Consider the following 17,643-nt stretch of genomic DNA (forward strand, 5'->3'; position numbering starts at 1 on the left):
GGTGCGGGCTGTGGGCAGGGGGAGCCTTTGCTGCGTGGACTGGGCAGGGGTGCTGGGGTGCTGGGGACTGGCCCCGGCGGCTCACCTAGGCCTTCAAAGGCACAGGGGGTGCCCCCCACCCCAGGCCGGCAGGAAGGACGACTACCAGCGCCCACCTAGGAAGCCCACCGCCTGGAAAAAGGGACCGGCCTGCCAAAGAGGCTGTTCCTGCTCTGGGCAGCCTCTAGACACTGCGGGTCTCCTCCGCTCAGCCACGTGCGGGGCGGGGGGGGGGGGCACGCGGGGGAAAGCCGGGGATGGGGGCGGGGGGGGGGGCGCGCGGGGCAGAGCCGGCCGGGAGTCCGGGATGGGGCCAGGGTCCCGGCGCCGTCCGCAGGCACGCAGAGGCAGCTCCGCTCCCGCTCCCCTCCCGGGAGGCCGCCCGCCACCGCCCGGCCCCCACCGGCGGCCTAGGAAGGGGCGGGGCCGCGGTCGCCGCGGAGAGGGCCACTCTGTCGTCCCACTTCCGCGTGACCCCCGCCCCCCACGGCGGGCTTGGCCGCCCCGGCCGTCGGCGCCCTCGCCACTGAACCACCCGGCCCGGACGTCCCCAGGGCCTCCCGAGTCCAGGCGGCGGGGCGCGATGTCCCCAGCGCCGGGTCCTGGGCAGGGCCGGAAGGCTCCGCCTCGCCGAGGCGCCCCGACCCCACCCGCTCCTCGCCCCGACCCCCGGGCCCCGCTCCGCCTCCGGCCGACACCGGCCCCCCCTACTCCTCGGGGGGTGCGCACAAATGACCCCCAAGGGGGCGCAGGAAGAGGAACGAGCGCAGGTTCTCCGGCGCCGGCTGGGCGGGGCGCCCCAGTCCTCTCGGGCCCAGCCGCGGGCTCCGGGGAGGCGCACGGGGCTCCCGCAGACGGGGGCGAGGGGGCGAGGGGGCAAGGGGCGCGCGGCCAGGCAGGGCCCGGGGCCGGGGAGAGGAGAGGGGGAAGGGTCGCGCACGTGGCCGGGGGGCGGGGCTGGCCGCTTCCGCACCCCCACCCGGCCACGTGGGGCGCGGAGCCCTCCCCCATCCAGAGCGGGGGCGCGCCCCGGGCCAGGGTGGAAGCGTCCGGGGAAGGGGCGGGCTCCCGCCGGCCGCGCGCCCTGGCGTGGGGTGGGCGCGCCCGCGAGGGGGCGGGGCGGCGCCGAGAAGGGAGGGCCGCGCCGGGAGGGCGGGAGGGGCGTGCCGGGAGGGGCGGGGCGCGCCCGGGAGGGAGGGGCGCACCGGGCACGGGCGGAGCTTGCCGGCGTGGGGAGGGGGTGCTCCGAGGAGCCCACGGGGGCGCGCGCCGCAGGCCCCAAAGGCGGGGTCTCGGGCTGGGGGCCCCGCGTGGGGAGGGCGCGCTCCGGGAAGCAGGCGGGGACGCGCTCCGGGCGGAGTGGGCGCGACGGGGGCGGCTCCTGCGGCCCAGATCCCGCCCCCGGCGGCCGCGCGCGGCGGGCAGGGCGGCGGAGGGCGCGCCGGGCGGGGGGCGTGGCCGTGCGCCCCGAGGGGGCGTCCTCCGGGCGGGGCGGGCCGCGGCCGCCCCCGCGGGCTCCGGTGCGTCAGGGCGCGTCAGGCGGGGCGGGGCGGGCCGAGCGCGGGCGGCGGCGGCGGCGGCGCGCGCCGGCCTCCTCCTCCTCCTCCTCCTCCTCCTCCTCCGCCTCCCGCACTCGAGCAGCCGCCGCCGGCCGGACGGGCACCGCTCCCGCCGCCTCCTCTCTGCCCGCTCGCCCGCGCCGCGCGCCCTTGCCCGGCATGTCGGCGGCCGTGGCGTGCGTGGATTACTTCGCTGCCGACGTGCTCATGGCCATCTCCTCGGGCGCCGTGGTGCACCGCGGGCGGCCGGGCCCCGAGGGCGCGGGCCCCGCCGCCGGCTTGGAGGTGCGCGCGCCGCGCCGCGAGGCCGCCCCGCCCGGGCCCCCGGGCCCGCCGCCGCCGCCCCCCGCCGCCTCCGGCCCGGGCCCCGCCGCCGCCGCCGCCGCCGCCGCCGCGCCCCACCTGCTGGCCGCCAGCATCCTGGCCGACCTGCGCAGCGGGCCCGGCGCCGCCCCGGGGGGCGCCTCGCCCGCCTCCTCGTCCTCGGCCGCCTCGTCCCCGTCCTCTGGCCGCGCCCCCGGCGCCGCGCCCGCCGCCGCCAAGAGCCACCGCTGCCCCTTCCCGGGCTGCGCCAAGGCGTACTACAAGTCCTCGCACCTCAAGTCGCACCTGCGGACGCACACAGGTGAGCCCCGGCGCCCCGGCCCGCGCGCGCGGCCCCCCGCGCCCCGCCCCCTCCGGGACCCCCAAACTGCGTGGCGCGTGGGGGGCGGGGAGGGGGGCGCGCCCGGGCCGCCGCCGCGCCGCCGGGAGGGCGGGGCCTCGGTGGGTGGGGCGCGCGCAGGGGGCGTGGCGGCCACGCGGTCGGGCGGCGCGCGGTTGGCGGGCGGAACGGTGGGGCCGCGGGGCGCGCGGCGCGGCGAGGTCGGTGGGCGGCCCCGGGGCGCCGGGCCGTCCCCTCCCCCGCGGCCCCGTTTCTCTCTTCTGTCCTGGCGCGTTCGTGTCTGCGGAGGGGACACCGCGGCGGGGGCGCGCAGCTCGCGGGTTGCGCCGTCTCCCGGCCCCTGCCTCGGTTTCCCCGTCTGTGGAGCGGGGGAGGAGCCGCGAGGCCGCCTCCGGGGTGGCAGCGAGGATCCGCCCCGGCAGGCAGCAGAGCGCCTGGAGCGGGGGCCGGGCTGGGGGCGCTCCCCGCGGTTCTTGTTTTTAATAAGGCGGGGGGCGGGGCTGGGAGTGCGCGCCGGGGCGGGGTGGGGGGCGGCCTCCAGGGAGTCAGGTCCTCGCGGTAGGTGGCAGGGAGGATTCAGCGACCCTTGTCATCCTCCTTGTCCTCCTGCGGGTGCCCCATCGTGCACCCTGAGGGTTTGGGTGGGGGCTCGGGGAAGGTGGGCCTCGGTGCCTGGCCAGGGCGCGAGGATTGAGGGGGGTCCTGCCCTCCGGGAAGGGCAGGGGAGCAGGGGTGGGCGTCTGGGCACGGGCTGGGAGGATGCACTCGGGTTCCAGCTCTGCCGCTTCCAGGCCCGTGACCAACTGCGGGCCTCAGTGTTTTCATCTGTGTAAAGGGTGCGTGGGCTCTGCCTTCCGAGGGTGGCTGCGGGGGTCGTGAGCAGCCCTGGTGCTGTGGATGCTCCAGCTGTATAGAGGGTTCAAGAAAGCAGGCTGGCCCTAGGGTGTGGTGGGGACGCAGCCTGGGCAGCCCCAGGCCCCTTGCACGGCCTCCCATGCCAGGCAGGCAACCTCGGGCTGCGCGCCTGTCTCCTGGGCTACCCTCATCCCTGTCCACGGGGCCTAGATGCTCTGCCCCACTTGTGGACACACGAGAGGGCAGCACAGCCAGGGCCGACGTGGGGTGGCATCACCGTGTCCTCCTGGAGCCCCCGTCTTCCCTGAGCCGCAGTGAGGTGTGTGTGTCTGTGGGAAGGATGTCTGGAGTCCCTGAGATGGGGGGGGCTCTCTCTGGGGCTCGGGGGAGATATTCCTTCCTGGGAGGGGGGGCACTGGGGTCTGAGCAGGGCCCCGCTGGCCCGTCTGAGTGCAGGGGTGCCGCGGTGGGAGGCTGGCCGGAGAGGGACCGCAACCCTCCTGTCGTCCCGCATCTGTCCTGTCACCAGTCCTCGCTAGTTGTCGGATGGTGAGCCACCCACCCGACCCCCCCCCCCCCCCCCCCGGTGTCATGATTTGTTTTTCCCTCTTCTGGGTCCTGTCCAAGTTTCTGGTGGGCAGAAGGGGGCGGCCAGGCCACCTCCCAGCTCGAATCCCGGGAGGCGTTTCTGCAGGGTGTCCCTGAATCCTGCGGACCCTTGTGGGTCCAGCAGTGGGGGCGCCTCTCTCCACGTTGCCGCTCATGTTTGTTTTTTTTTTTTTTTTTTTTTAAAGATTTATTTATTTATCATAGACAGAGAGAGAGAGAGGCAGAGACACAGGAGGAGGGAGAAGCAGGCTCCATGCCGGGAGCCTGACGTGGGACTCGATCCCGGGACTCCAGGATCGCGCCCCGGGCCAAAGGCAGGCGCTAAACCGCTGGGCCACCCAGGGATCCCCAGCCGCTCATGTTTTAAATGAGGAATTGAGGTTCTTCAGCCGGGCCGGGGGTGTCCGGGGGGGCGCCATCCCTGCTGGGTCCCTAGTCCCCGGGGAGCCGTGGCTCTGGGGTCCTGTGTGTGAGCCCCCTTTGTGCTGTGGCGGGGGAACCCAGAGGGCGCAGCTCCCGGCCGGCTGCTGCCAGGGAGGTTGGAAGTCCTGACGTGGGCGCCCTGGGCGCTCTTTCCCGAGGGTTCCAGGCACCCGTGTTCTTGAGACCGTGCGCTCAGCGTCTCCGCCACCCCCAGGGCTATGAGGCCTAAAGGCCCTTTTCGGCGTTTTTGGTCCTGGTAGAGGGGACGGTGCCCTTCTGCCCGGCTGGGCGCCACGTCCCAAGGCCAGCGTGGTGCAGCCCACTGCCAGGGACGGGCCTGGCGACAGATTGATGAGGAACGGTGACCTGAGGTCAGCTGGGTCACCCGCAGAGGGCCCTGGGGAGAGCGCCCTGCCTTCCCTTCTTGCCTGAGGACCCCTCTTTGTGAAGGGAACCTGTCCAGCCTCGCCCCGTTCTACAGAGGAGCAGACCGAGGCGTGGAGCAGAGCCTGGCCAGAGCCGAGTGTGGCACCCCGTGTCCCCGCTCCGTGTGGCACCGGGGGGGTGGTGAGGCCGGGTGGGCCATGGGCCCTTCGGCGGGGCCACCAGCTGCAGGGGCAGGGCTGCCGTGTGGTCCCCCAGGTCTGGCCTGCAGCCCCAGTGTGGAGCTCTCCTATGCGGGGTGGGGCGGGACTTTAGAAGCTTCAGGAAAAGTTGACGCTGTAGCTATGGAGACGGAGAGAGGAGAGATGGGGCGGGGGCGGAGGAGAGGCTGCCTGTCTACTCCCTGCTCTCCCAACCTCCACATCCCTGTCCTGCCCTGGAGCCCCCGCCGGTGCCAGTGCTGGTGCCGAGCAGGCGGCAAGCCGTGTGCCTCCCGGGGTCTCAGGCTCCTTCCAGGCCCGAGGGAGCTCGGATGTGGACGTGGAGCTTCTAGGCCAAGGTCTGATCCCCAGGGCCCAGCCTTCTCTGCGGGCGTCCAGGCACGTGGGGGCTTCAGCAGCATCGCTGGCCACACCCACTCGGTGCAGAAACCTCCCCAGTTGTGACAGTGACAAGTGCCCCCTGAGGGAGTTGCAGGCTCACTGCCAGGCGAGACCCCCGGTTTTCCTCTAAAACCTTGTCTTCTGAAGTTTGAGGACCATTAGGTGAGCACGTAGTGTGTGCAGGGTACTGTGGGGACAAGGCAGCCCTTGGGCCCCAGGGCTGGGCCTACGGAAGGAGGTGACAACAGCAGGGATGGAGAAGAGGCCTCTCCTGGTGATGCCGAGGGGTCCTGTGGGGCGGGAAGGGGTGTGTCCCGGGACAGGGGACTGTATGTACCCTGGCTGCAGGGGCTGGTGGTAAGGGCCCTGGGGCCTGAGTTTTGAGGATGAGGTGTGAGGTGGGGAGGGTCAGAGCAGGTGAAGGGTTCCATTTAATCCCAGGGCAGGGTGGAGGGTGGGCAGGAAGGCAGGCCCGGCTTTGCAGAGGAAAATCCGTTTATGGAGCAGGGATTAGGGTCCCTGGAGAGGAGTTGAGGAGGGCAGGCTGTCGGCCTGGGAGGGAGAGGGTGGGCCAGCCCACAGACTTGGGTGCAAGGAAGAAGCCCCAGGGCACGGAGGGTGGGAGGCGGCCTGGGCAAACCCTAGTGTTTCTGAGCAGCCTGAGAGGGGCAAGGCGGCAGCGGCAGTGTTCTTGGCTGAAGAGAGCCCCAGGGGAGAGGCAGATGGGGAAACTGAGGCCCAATGGGGCGATAGCCACAGCCCTCCGAGGGCTGAGTGGGCAGCAGACCCTCCCCTCCTGCCCCCGGCAGCGCAGGGAGCTCCTTTAGGGACAGGTGGGCCCAGGGCACTGGTGGCCTGGAGGGGGGGCAGGGAAGGGCAGTGCCAGGCCTGGGGGGTGGGAGTGGCCTGTGAGCTCCACCTAACCTCCAGCAGGCAGAGTGCAGCTGGAACTGGGGAGTGGGGGAGGGCCCCCAACATTGTGGGGGGCGATAACCACCCCCCACCCAGGCTCCCTGATAAAGCTGGCCCAGATGGCCTGGAAGCTGGCGGATGATACCAGTGCGAGGAGCTGGCTTCCCTGGGCGTGAGGGGGGTGGGGGGTGGGGGGCGGCCTTTAACCGCGGCCCCGGGCTGTTCCAGGGCAGCAGGTCTCCTGTCACACGTGCTGGGGGGCGGGGAGGGGGCTGTGGCAGTCGTCACCCCTCACCGCAGGCTCGGCGAGCCCCTGTGCCAGACGCCAGTCTGGGTGGGCGGCGGGCCGAGGCAGTGTGGGCCTTGGAGGGGACGGGCTGCAGGGGCCGGGCTTCTGAAGAATCGGAGGGGACAGCAGCTCATGGGGTGGGGGGAGCAAGATGATGGACGACCGTTAGCTGCTGCTGCGGCCGGACTCTGCCCGGAGACCCCGGGGGTGCCCATGGCATGTGCGGCCTGTGCCGCCAGGTGAGGGGGCGGGTACCTAGGAGAGGCCACGCACAAGGTCAGAGAAGCTGAGAAAGGAGACAGTGGGGTGCAGCACCTGGGGTGGGAGAGGAGGTGCTGGGGAGAGGGATGGTGGTGGGGCTGCCGAGAAGCCCAGGGACGGTGAGGGGACCCAGGTAATCCTTTTGGCTTTGATCTCGGCTCAGGGAGTCGCCCTGGGAGGTTTTGGGGCACAGCACACGCTGGGTGGCTCAGCCACAGCTGACGGCCACTGCGTGAGTCCGGGCGAGAGGGCCGGAGTCCCAAGCTGCCGTGGGGGCTGGCGGTGGCGGGAAGGGGCTACTGGTGGGGTTCGCTGCCAGGGACCATGCAGGCCAAGACCAGGGCTTCAGGTGGGCCAGGAGGTGCCCGCCTCAGGTTGCCATGGCAACAGCACAGGGATTGAAAGGAGAAGGTGGGGGAGGTGGAAAGCCCTGGGTGTGCGGGGGAGGGGGCAGGCCGGGGCCAGGGGCTGGCTCCGGGCTGCAGCATCAGACTCCTGGTCTCAGAGTGACGAGTTCCGGCCCGCGGTGGGCGTGGGGAGGACTTCGGGCACCTGAGCACCTGCGGGTGGACCGTGCCCTGCTCTTCGGATCTCCGCAGCTTTCCAGCCTGTCCGCTGCACCCCTCAACTGCTCCTTGGGCGTTCTCGGGACTCCTCGGGCCTCTTCCTGGAGCCCCTGGCGCTCCCTGCCCTCCGCAGCAGCCTCCCCGTGCTCCTCGGGCCACCTGGTAGGGGGCATTCGTGGAGGTCAGCTGCGGTCACATGTTCCTCTGTCCCCGTCAGGATGACCTCAGGAGGTCGCGGGGAAGGCTGGCTGTCCAGCCAGGCTGGAGGGCCCGCACCCCGGGGCGGCCAAGCGGTCCTGGCCCAGGTGGCTCCCTCGTGTTACCCGCATCAGGTCCCCAGGACCTCTTGGCCTGTATGTCTCGGAGCCTGCTTGGCACCGCGGTGACGCCAGCTGCCCCCCGGGTCACCCCAGCCCAGCCCGAGTCAAAAGGTCACGTCCTCGGCTGTGGCCTCTGAGCCTACTGGGCGCCCCCCACCGTGGGAGGGGAGGCGGGTGTCCGCGGGCTGGGCCTGCACCGGGGCCACCCACGTGCGCACGTGAGCTCCCGGGAGGGCGTGGGGCGGGGCCGGGAGTCGCCCCCCCAGCGGAGGGGCCACGTGAGCCAGCCGGCCGCTGTCCCCGGGCTACGTGCGGCAGCTGTGTTCCGGCGCCGCGTGCGCCCGCTCCTGCAGCTCCTGCAACCTGCTGGCGGCGGAGGGGAGGAGGGGCGGCGGGGGAGGGAGCCCGCGGCCCTGCCGGTCCCCTGCGCCCTGCAAGATGGCGACAGCGCCCGCCACCGCCGCGACCCGGGCCGCCAGCCGGGCCCTTCCCTGGACCTGTCCCCCGCCCCCAGGATTGTTCCAGGGAAGGCGCGCGCTCCCGAGGTCTGGCGCACAGTCGTGTGAGCGCCCCTGCCCCCTCCCCCCGCAGGTGACACTGGCACACGGGTCACAGCCTCCTGGCAGGGCGCCCGCAGGGGGGCACTGGCGGCCGGGAGCCCCGCTCCTGCCGTGGTGCTGGGGGTGCTGGGGGTGGCGGCAGCAGGGAGGGGCAGGGAGCGCTCGGTGCAGCTCTTCCCTGGGCCCTGGGGGGCAGGAGCGCCCTGCCTCTCCCGCCCGTCACCGCGGGGCAGCCCCTTAGCTTTCGAGCAGGGGTGTCACTGCGTCACCCTGGGGGTCCAGGCCCCGCCCCCGCGGCGCTGTCCTGCCTGCCAGGCCTGGTTACCTCTAGGCCCCCCTGGGGCCTGTGTGTGTGGGGGGGGCCTTGCTCAGGTCCCAGGCGGAGCACCCCTCTGGGAACGCTCCCAGGGTCGCCCTGAGTCCCCACAGCGCCCAGCGCGGCCCAGTGTGTAACCCGCGGGTGCCCAGCCTGAGCGCGTGGCTGCCCCGGAGTCCGCCCGCTGCCTTTGTCCTGCCCCGTCCAGTGTCACCAAGGGTGTTGCACGGGGCGGTGGGCGCCGCGACTCTCGGGGCCACGTTCTGCCCACCCCCCCACCACACCCCCTCCCAACTCCTGGGTGAAGGGCGGCTGGGGAGTCCAGGGTCCCAGGGGTGCAAGCTGCGGGATCCTCGCGGCCTCTGGTCCTGGGCCCTGGGGGGGGCCCTCGGTGCACCCAGCCTGAAGGTGGGCCCTGGGCGCCCCCGGGTCCGCCGGGAAGGTGCTGACAGCGCTCGCTGGGTCGGGCTGAACCCTTTGGGGCCCAGACGGGGGGGGGGGCGGAGGGGGGGAAGCAGTGGGGGGACAGACACTCGGGGCTGGCGGAGGCAGCTCGGGGCAGGATGGGCGAGGCCGGCCTGGGAGGTGGGAGGGGTCTGCGGAGGAAGTCGCTGGGTGAAGGCCCGCCCCGCCCGCCCGCCCCTCCCCGCTGTCTGTTCCGTGGGGGCGGGGTGAGGCCGGTGGCGCCGTGCAGGCCCTCCCCTTCCTGGCCCCGCTGTGACATGCCGGGGACAGCCTCTGCCGGGGTCTTGTGTCCTTTTCCCCCACCCCCGCGCCGGTCTGTGGGGCTGCAGGTGGCCCCGGGGCCCTTCACGTGTCCCTGCAGCTGTAGAGGGGCCCAAGGGTCCGTGGGCGGATCCGGCGTGGGAATCTGCCCAGACACCCCCCTCCACCCGCCCTTGCACCGAGGTGGTCATTTTCACAAAGAGAGGGTTGCTGGGGTGGCGAACCCCCAGAGTCTCCTGCATGCCCCGCGGGACAGCGGGGGTGGGGACAGCAGGACCCATTTGCATGGGGAGAAGCCCCGCTGAGCGGCACCTGTGCCCTGGGAGGGGGGCGCCCGCTCGCCGTGGGCTTCCTGCAGGTTCCGAGGCGGCAGGGGGCAGGGCCGCTCGTAGGGGCTTTTCTTTGCACAGTGACACGTTTTCAGTTCTCGCCCAGAGCGCAGCCCCCAGCACGGGGGTGGGGGGGGGGGACAATGCCCAGGACCCCAGGGATCTGCCGAGACCGCCGTGCGCTGACGGCTCCTGTCTGTCTGTCTGTCTCCCCTCTCTCTGCCCAGGCGAACGGCCCTTTGCCTGCGACTGGCCGGGCTGCGACAAGAAGTTCGCGCGCTCCGACGAGCTGGCGCGCCACCACCGGACCCACACCGGCGAGAAGCGCTTCCCCTGCCCGCTCTGCTCCAAGCGCTTCACCCGCAGCGACCACCTGACCAAGCACGCGCGCCGCCACCCCGGCTTCCGGCCCGACCTGCTCCGCCGCCCCGGCGCCCGCAGCACCTCGCCCAGCGACTCGCTGCCCTGCAGCCTGGCCGGCAGCCCCGCACCCAGCCCCGCGCCCAGCCCCGCGCCCTCCGGCCTGTAGGGCCCTGGCCCAGCCCTCCCTGCCGCACCCCTGCTGGGCCTGGGCCCCGAGCACCAGCAAAACGCCCGCTGGCCACAGCCAGGGGCCGGCCACGGCGCACTGGACCGCAGGTGGCCCGGGAGGGGGGCGCCGGTCTGTAAATAGCCGTGTTGGATAACTCTTCCTCTGTGTTAACCAGGAACCCCGGGGCGGCCAGCAGGCGCTCCCCTCCCCCCGCCGCCACCGCCCAGCCTCGGAGAGGGTGGGTGTGGGGGGGTGCGGCCCAGGAGGGGTGCACCTAAGCAGTGCTCAGACTTGGCCCCCTAGCCCCCCTCTCCAGGTAGGGACGACGTGTTCAAAGAGCCATAGGTGAACCAGGGGTCACCGCGGCCCCCCACCCCCACCCCACTGAAAGCCATTGGAGATGTTCAGGGATCCGGGGTGTGGCTCCGGCCGCCCCCATCCGGGTACTCAATCTCAGGTGTCCACAGGTTCTCCCCTGCCACCCAGCTCCCCGGCAGGGGGCGGGAGGGCAGCTGGGAGGCAGGGAGGGGGGGAGGCAGGAGGGTCCAGGTTTTGCTCCTAAGACAGGGGTAGGGAGGGGGAGAGACGGGTTCTTCCAAAGAGCATGTGACTCACACGGAGGGGAGGTGGATACCGGGCTGCGCTGCAGCAAATGCCTACTTATTTATTTTCCTCTGTCTCTGCTGGTAGGAGGGGGCGTCAGCGAGCGGCCCCCGTGGGTGGGTGGATGTGAGTGTGAGTGAGGCCCGCTCCTGGCAGGGCACAGTCCCCAACTTTGGCCTTCCACAGCATCGCGTGACAATCAGTCCCTCCGTTGGGACCAGGACAGCCATCGAGCATCAGGCGCCCCTTCCCGGCAGGTGGAGGCCCGGGGCCGGCTCCATCCTGCCACCAGCCCTTCTTCCTGGCGGGTGCCCCTGGACGGAGGTCGAGGGCCTGCCTGCAGGGCAGGAAGCGCGAGGGCTGACCCCTGAACCCCGTGGGATAGCTCGTTTTTTTGGACCGGGTAAAATATTTTTTCAGGCCCCAATCCCTTTCTTGATCTGGGCCCCGTGGGTGGTCCGTTGTCCTCAGGGGGTGTGGGTGTTGGGGGAAGGTCTGCGGGACCTGAACGGGGTGTGCAGGGGTGAGCCCCGTGGCCTCTCCTGGGGTCTTCCCGCTGTGGCTCTGGTTGTATTTCACTCTGGACAGGGACTGAGGACCCCCCGCCCTAGAAGGGGGAGGACCCCTCCCCGTCCCTGGGCTGTGTCCTGCTCTTGGCTGCTGGAGCTTTGTGGTCCCGACGCGGGTTCCAGGACCTTTCTGTCTCCCCTTTGAGGGCTGGTGGCGTTGGTGTAGACTGGACCCGGCCTGGCAGGATCCAGGGATGGGTGCCTGGGGTCCTGGGGAGGGGGCCAGGGAAGGCCCCCGTTTTGCAGCAGCGCTGGGAAGGGTCTCGTTGGCCAGTCTTGGGGGGGGGATCCTTGCCCGGCGGGCCCGTCTGTGCCCACACCTTCCTTCCCAGCGCCCGGCGAGATGCCTTAGTCTGCGGGGGCAGGCTGGGGTCCCCTTTCCCCCTGTGTCTTATGGACGTCCTCTGGATCGTCCCATCCCTGGCTGGTGCCTCTCACAGAAGGGGGACCGTGGGTCCGGGGGCCCAGGAGGCTGAGGACGCGTCCAGGGGCCTGGAGAGACCCGTGCCCCTCCTCCCCCAAGGAGCTCGGGGCCACTGGGACCTGGTTGCAGCCTCTGAGCTGTGGCATCGAGAGGGGGGAGGGGGAGGGGCTCCCAGGGACTCGTGCTTTCAGGTGACCCCCCCCCCCCTGCCTGGCCTCTTCCTTGTATTTAATTAAACCCTTTTTTAAACCCGACTCTGGTGTCTGCTGGTGTCTGCGTCGTTTTTGCCTCCTCTGCCTGGAGTCCCTGTGGCCCGGGTCACCGGCCCCCTCCTGGGGACGCGCGTAGCCCCCGCGGCCCTAAGGCCCCGCGGGAGGGGGCTGCCGCCCCGCGCCACCCACGCCCTCGCAGCTGCGCCCCCTCCCGCTCGTTACCCGGCAACCGCGGTGACACTGCGCCCGCCCCCTCCCGCACCCCGCCCCCGCCCGAGCTGGGGAGCCGCGCCTCCCCAGGGCCTGGGACCCCGCCCTCCGCCTGTCCCTGGAGGGGGCTGCACGGGGGGGGGGGGGGGGGCGGTGACCGCAGGGGGCCCACAGGCCGGCAGGGCCCTCGCCCCTGCTCCGGAGGCCGCCCAGTCGCACCCCCTAACCCGTGCTTCACTTCTCCCCCTTTGCGCCCCGCAGGCCCGCGGACATTGCTCCTCGGGCCCCTGTCCTACTGGCCCCCTCCCTCTCCAGCTGCCTTTTCCGCCCCTTGGGGAGAGTCCCTGGAATTCGGGGCGCACGCACGCAGCCCCCCCTCCCGCCTCTCGGACACGGTCCCACGGGCTCCGAACAGCCCGAGGGGGTCCCCTCCTACCGTCTGGGCGCTCCCCGGTCACGCGGCCTCGGGACCCCTGACTCTCCCGGGTCCCCCCAACCGCGGGCTCCGGCCCCCCTAGCAGGCGCACACCTCCGGTGGTGCCCACGACACCCGCGAGGCCTCACCGTCGGCTCCAGGCTGCCACTGGCACCTCCGCCCTACCAGGCGCGCAGGCCCAAATCCTTGGGGTCACCCGACCTTGACCCCGGCTGGCCCCCCACAGCCATTCCTCCTGTACGTCTCCCCAATCGGCCCACTTGCACCCCGTCCTGCACCGCCGCTCTGCCCACCCGGGCCGGGCAGTGTCCTCCCCCTGGTCCCTCTGGGCGCGCGTCCCCGCCGTCCCCGCCCAGTCCGCTCTTCCCGCGGCGGCCACCGGGGGGCGCCCTTCAGGTCCCGCCCCCCTCCCCTACCGCCTGCCTGGGGGAAAGCCCGGGGCCCACCAGGGTCCCCGAGGCCCTGTGCGGCCTGCCCCCATCCCCCGCCCTGCACTCCTCCTCTCCCACGTGCTCTCTCTGCTCCAGCCACGCGGATCTCCTCTCTGTTCCTCCACCACGCAGCCCCGGTGCTGCCCCAGGGCCTTTGCACAGGCTGTGCCGCTGCCTGGGCTGCCCTCCCCCTCTTGACCTTCTTCAGAACTGCTCATATCGCACCCTCCCTGCCCAGACTGCTAGGTGGGCCGCCTCTTCTCAGTCTATGCCCTGTACCGGACACTCTCCTCCCCAGCACTGGGGTCACGCTACCTCAGGCATTTCCAGCTGTCTGCCTCCGCGGCCTAGAGCCACCTCCACCAGGGTGGGGATCTTTCCCTGGTTCGCCCACGTTTCCAGCAGCGGGTCTGGCACGTGTGGGTACTCGGTGAGTATTTGCCCCGTGGATGGCCACGGCCAGGGAGCATGGATGGAGACTAGGTGGGCTCGCAGGGGCACCTGGCTTCGCCCCACACGCCCCGGGGCCTGCCTCCCTGCCGCCGGTGTTGATGGGTGTTGGGGGACCCCTGTGTGGGGGCCCAAGGCAATCAACCGCCGGTGGCCCCAGGGGCCAACTGTTCACAGAACGGCTGGGACTTGCCTTGTTTATGCGACATCTCCCCGGGTCTTAAACCTGGGCGACCAACAAATCTGCGTCGTTTGAAAAACTCGTTCTCAAAAAAAAAAAACTCCTGGTGCCCAGACACACACTGAAAACACACGCACGCACGTCCGCAGCTGCACAATGCCTGGAGGTGTGACAGCTCAGGTGCCCTTCGACAGATGAACGGACACGCAGGACGTGGGCCATGTTCCCATGGGCACGTCCCCGGCCTCCAAGCAGGAGCGAGGCCCCCACACGCCCCAGGGACGGACCCCAAGTTCCCGATGCTCAGGGAGGGCACCAGACACAGGAGGCCCCATGGGGTGGGAGTCCACGTGTGTGACACGTCCAGGACGGGCTCGTCCACGCACGGGGAAGGGGCTGGGGGGTGATGGAGCAGTGACCACTGATGGGGACGGGGTTTCTTTTTGGTTTCAAAATATTCTGGAATGACATAGAGGTGACAGTTGCGCAGAATAGCGAATGTACCAAATGCCGCTGAATTTTCACTTCTAGAATGGTTACCTTTGGAGGCGCAAGGCTGGCTCGGAGCACGTGACGCCTGATCTCAGGGCCGTGAGTTCATGCCGCACAGGGGCTGTAGAGATTACTTAAAAATAAAATCTTTTAGGGGATCCCCGGGTGGCGCAGTGGTTTGGTGCCTGCCTTTGGTCCAGGGCGTGATCCTGGAGTCCCAGGATCGAATCCCGCATTGGGCTCCCAGCATGGAGCCTGCTTCTCCCTCTGCCTGTGTCTCTGCCTCTCTCTCTCTCTCTCTCTCTCTCTCTCTCTCTCTCTCCCTCTCTAGGTCTATCATGAATAAATAAATAAAATATTTAAAAAAATAATAAAGTAATTAATTTTGTTAATGTGAACTTCCTCTAAATAAAACAAAGGAACAATCCACTGAGTGGAATAAAGCCCGGGGGGACCCTGCCTTCCATCCGCCTCTGCCTGCGGTTCTTGTTGTCCCCACCAGAGTCTAAGCCCAGGGGGCATGTGTCACATGCAGTCCTCTGCATCCCCCTTAGAGTAGAGGCCATGCTCATTGCATCACAGTCATTGACCCATTTTACAGAGACGCGTCGTAGCCCCCGTGTCCGGCTGGGTGCCGACCCTGAGGTCCCGGGTCGGTGAGTGCACCGCTGGCAGGTGAGAATGAAATCCCCACGTGGTCGAAAGCGGGGCCTGCGGGGCTGTGGGGTGCCGGTGCGCGTCCCGGGGAGCCAGGGGAGTGTCGCGGGAAGAAATCCACCTGCGTCCTTCACTGCGACCCGTGTGGCTCCCCACGCCCTCCTGCCTCGGACAAGGACCTTCACGCAGTCACAGCCCCAAGCTCTCCTGCCTGGGTGCCTGTGCAAGAGAGTCCTAGGCAGGGGGGCCTGGGGGACTCATTTGGTTGAGCCTTAGTCCCAGGTCATAATCCCGGGGTCCTGGGTCGAGCCCCACGTCGGGCACCCTGCTCAGGGGGGAGCCTGCTTCTCCGTCTGCCTCTGCTGCTCCCCCTCAGCTCAGGCTCTGTCTTGCGCTTTCTCTCTACTAACTAAATAAAATCTTTAAACAAAAGAAAGTCTCATGCCTAGAACCCCCCCACAACCCCCCCACACCCCCCGCAATACTGCACGCAGCCTTCCACTGTCAACACTCACTGCATTGCAAACCAGGGACTCTTGCTGATAGGCCCGTCGAGGCAAGAGGTCTCTGCCCCAGGGCTCACTGGCTAGCCAGAAGACATTTTTGTTTTTTGTTTTTGTTTTGTTTTGTTTTGTTTTTGTTAAAGATTTCATTTATTTATTCATGAGAGACACATGGAGAGGCAGAGACACAGGCAGAGGGAGAAGCAGGCTCCATGCAGGGAGCCCGACGTGGGACTCGGTCCAGGGTCTCCAGGATCACGCCCTGGGCTGAAGGCAGCGCTAAACCGCTGAGCCTCCCAGGGGTCCCCAGAAGACAGATTTTGGACAAAAAATTAGATTGTGTCCTCTGGAGCAGTCATCTCTGACCCTCTCCATCCCACCTGCCCTCCATCACTGTACCGCTTAGTTATTTTGTAATTGTGGTAAAAATACGTCACATAAAATGTTCATTGTAACCGTCTCTGAGGGCAGTTCAGGGCACGGAGCACTCACCCCGCCGTGCACCCCCCACCCACCCCCATCTCCAGAACCTTCCATCTCCCCACACGGAGGCCCCTTCCCAGGAAGCACTGACACCCCGCCCCCAGCTCCCACCACCTCCTCTCTGTCTCTGTGGACGGGCCTCTTCTGGGGACCTCCTGGGAGTGGGGTCCTGCAGGAGGCGTCCTTCTGGTTCTGGGTCCCCTCCCTGAGCCCGATGTCCTTGGGGTCCGTCCACGTGGGGACAGGTGTCCGGGCCCCTTCCTTTCTTCTTCGGTGAATAGTAACAGTCCATTAGCTGGATCTACATTCTGTGCATCCAGTCACCCGTTGATAGATACGGCTGTTCCCCCTCCTTGGCTACTGTGAATCCTGCTGCTGTGAACAGGGGTGTGCACATAACTCTTCGGGACCCTGCTTTCCATGCTCTCCAATATGCACCCAGAAGTGGGATTGCTGTGTCATATGGTAGTTCTAGCTTTGGACTTTTTGAGGACCCTCCATCCTGTGTTGCAGACTGGCTGCAGCATTTTGTAATCCCACCATCAAGCAATGGGTCAGTCTCAAAAAATTTTTAAGTAAATGCTATGGCCAACCCGGGGCTCGAACTCACCATCCTGAGATCAAGAGTCACAGGGCCCGTGGACTGAGCCCACCTGACACCCCATTTTCAATATTTCGTTAGGATGTTGGCCTTCCCCACCAGGCTGTGAGCCTGCCCTCGGCCCACCTTGTCCCTGGTTTGTCTGTTTCAAGGGAGCATCTAGGGCAGAGGCTCACATACAGCAAGCACTCGGTTTCTTGTGAGCAAATGAGTGAGAGCAGGATTCCTGTGGGCGTGCCGGTGGGCGTGAATGTAGGTGTGCACGTGGGAGCCCAGGGGGGCGTGAATGTAGGCGTGCACGTGGGAGCCCAGGTGGGTGTGAATGGAGGTGTGCACGTGGGAGCCCAGTTGGACGTGAATGTAGGCGTGCACGTGGGAGCCCAGGTGGGCATGCAGGTGGGCATGAATGTAGGCGTGCACGTGGGAGCCCAGGTGGGCGTGAATGGAGGTGTGCACGTGGGAGCCCAGGTGGGCGTGAATGTAGGCGTGCACGTGGGAGCCCAGGTGGGCGTGAATGGAGGCGTGCACGTGGGAGCTCAGGTGGATGTGAATGTAGGCGTGCATGTGGGAGCCCAGGTGGGCGTGAATGGAGGCGTACACGTGGGAGCTCAGGTGGATGTAAATGTAGGCGTGCACGTGGGAGCCCAGGTGGATGTGAATGTTTGCGTGCACGTGGGAGCCCAGGTGGGCGTGCAGGTGGGCGTGAATGGAGGCGTGCACGTGGGAGCCCAGGTGGGCGTGAATGGAGGCGTGCACGTGGGAGCCCAGGTGGGCGTGCAGGTGGGCATGAATGTAGGCGTGCACGTGGGAGCCCAGGTGGGCGTGAATGTAGGCGTGCACGTGAGAGCCCAGGTGGGCGTGAATGGAGGCATGCATGTGGGAGCTCAGGTGGATGTGAATGTAGGCGTGCATGTGGGAGCCCAGGTGGGCGTGAATGGAGGCGTACACGTGGGAGCCCAGGTGGGCGTGCAGGTGGGCGTGAATGTAGGCGTGCAGGTGGGAACCCAGGTGGACATGAATGTAGGCGTGCACGTGGGAGCCCAGGTGGGCGTGAATGTAGGCGTGCACGTGAGAGCCCAGGTGGGCGTGAATGGAGGCATGCATGTGGGAGCTCAGGTGGATGTAAATGTAGGCGTGCACGTGGGAGCCCAGGTGGGCGTGAATGTAGGCGTGCACGTGGGAGCCCAGGTGGGCGTGAATGGAGGCGTGCACGTGGGAGCCCAGGTGGGCGTGCAGGTGGGCGTGCACGTGGGAGCCCAGGTGGGCGTGCAGGTGGGCGTGAATGTAGGCGTGCAGGTGGGAACCCAGGTGGACATGAATGTAGGCGTGCACGTGGGAGCCCAGGTGGGCGTGAATGTAGGCGTGCACGTGGGAGCCCAGGTGGGCGTGAATGGAGGCGTGCACGTGGGAGCCCAGGTGGGCGTGCAGGTGGGCGTGCACGTAGG

The 17,643-nt window shown here is 68.8% G+C and overlaps 1 protein-coding gene across 1 annotated transcript; it reads left to right on the forward strand.

The window, feature by feature from the left end:
- The first annotated feature begins 1,603 nt into the window (after positions 1–1,603).
- KLF16 (KLF transcription factor 16) lies at positions 1,604–11,796 on the forward strand. Its single transcript, XM_072788013.1, has 2 exons — positions 1,604–2,223; positions 9,642–11,796. The coding sequence occupies exons 1-2, from the start codon at positions 1,758–1,760 to the stop codon at positions 9,941–9,943; spliced, it is 768 nt and encodes a 255-aa protein (XP_072644114.1). The 5' UTR covers positions 1,604–1,757; the 3' UTR covers positions 9,944–11,796.
- The last annotated feature ends 5,847 nt before the right edge of the window (positions 11,797–17,643 follow it).

This window comes from Canis lupus, chromosome 19 (genome assembly GCF_048164855.1).
Source record: "Canis lupus baileyi chromosome 19, mCanLup2.hap1, whole genome shotgun sequence".
Taxonomy (NCBI): domain Eukaryota; kingdom Metazoa; phylum Chordata; class Mammalia; order Carnivora; family Canidae; genus Canis; species Canis lupus.

Coding starts and splice junctions, on each gene's coding strand:
- KLF16 (XM_072788013.1), top strand. CDS start 1,758: ATGTCGGCGGCCGTGGCGTGCGTGGATTACTTCGCTGCCGACGTGCTC. Junction 2,224..9,641: donor GCACCTGCGGACGCACACAG/GTGAGCCCCGGC, acceptor CTCTCTGCCCAG/GCGAACGGCCCTTTGCCTGC.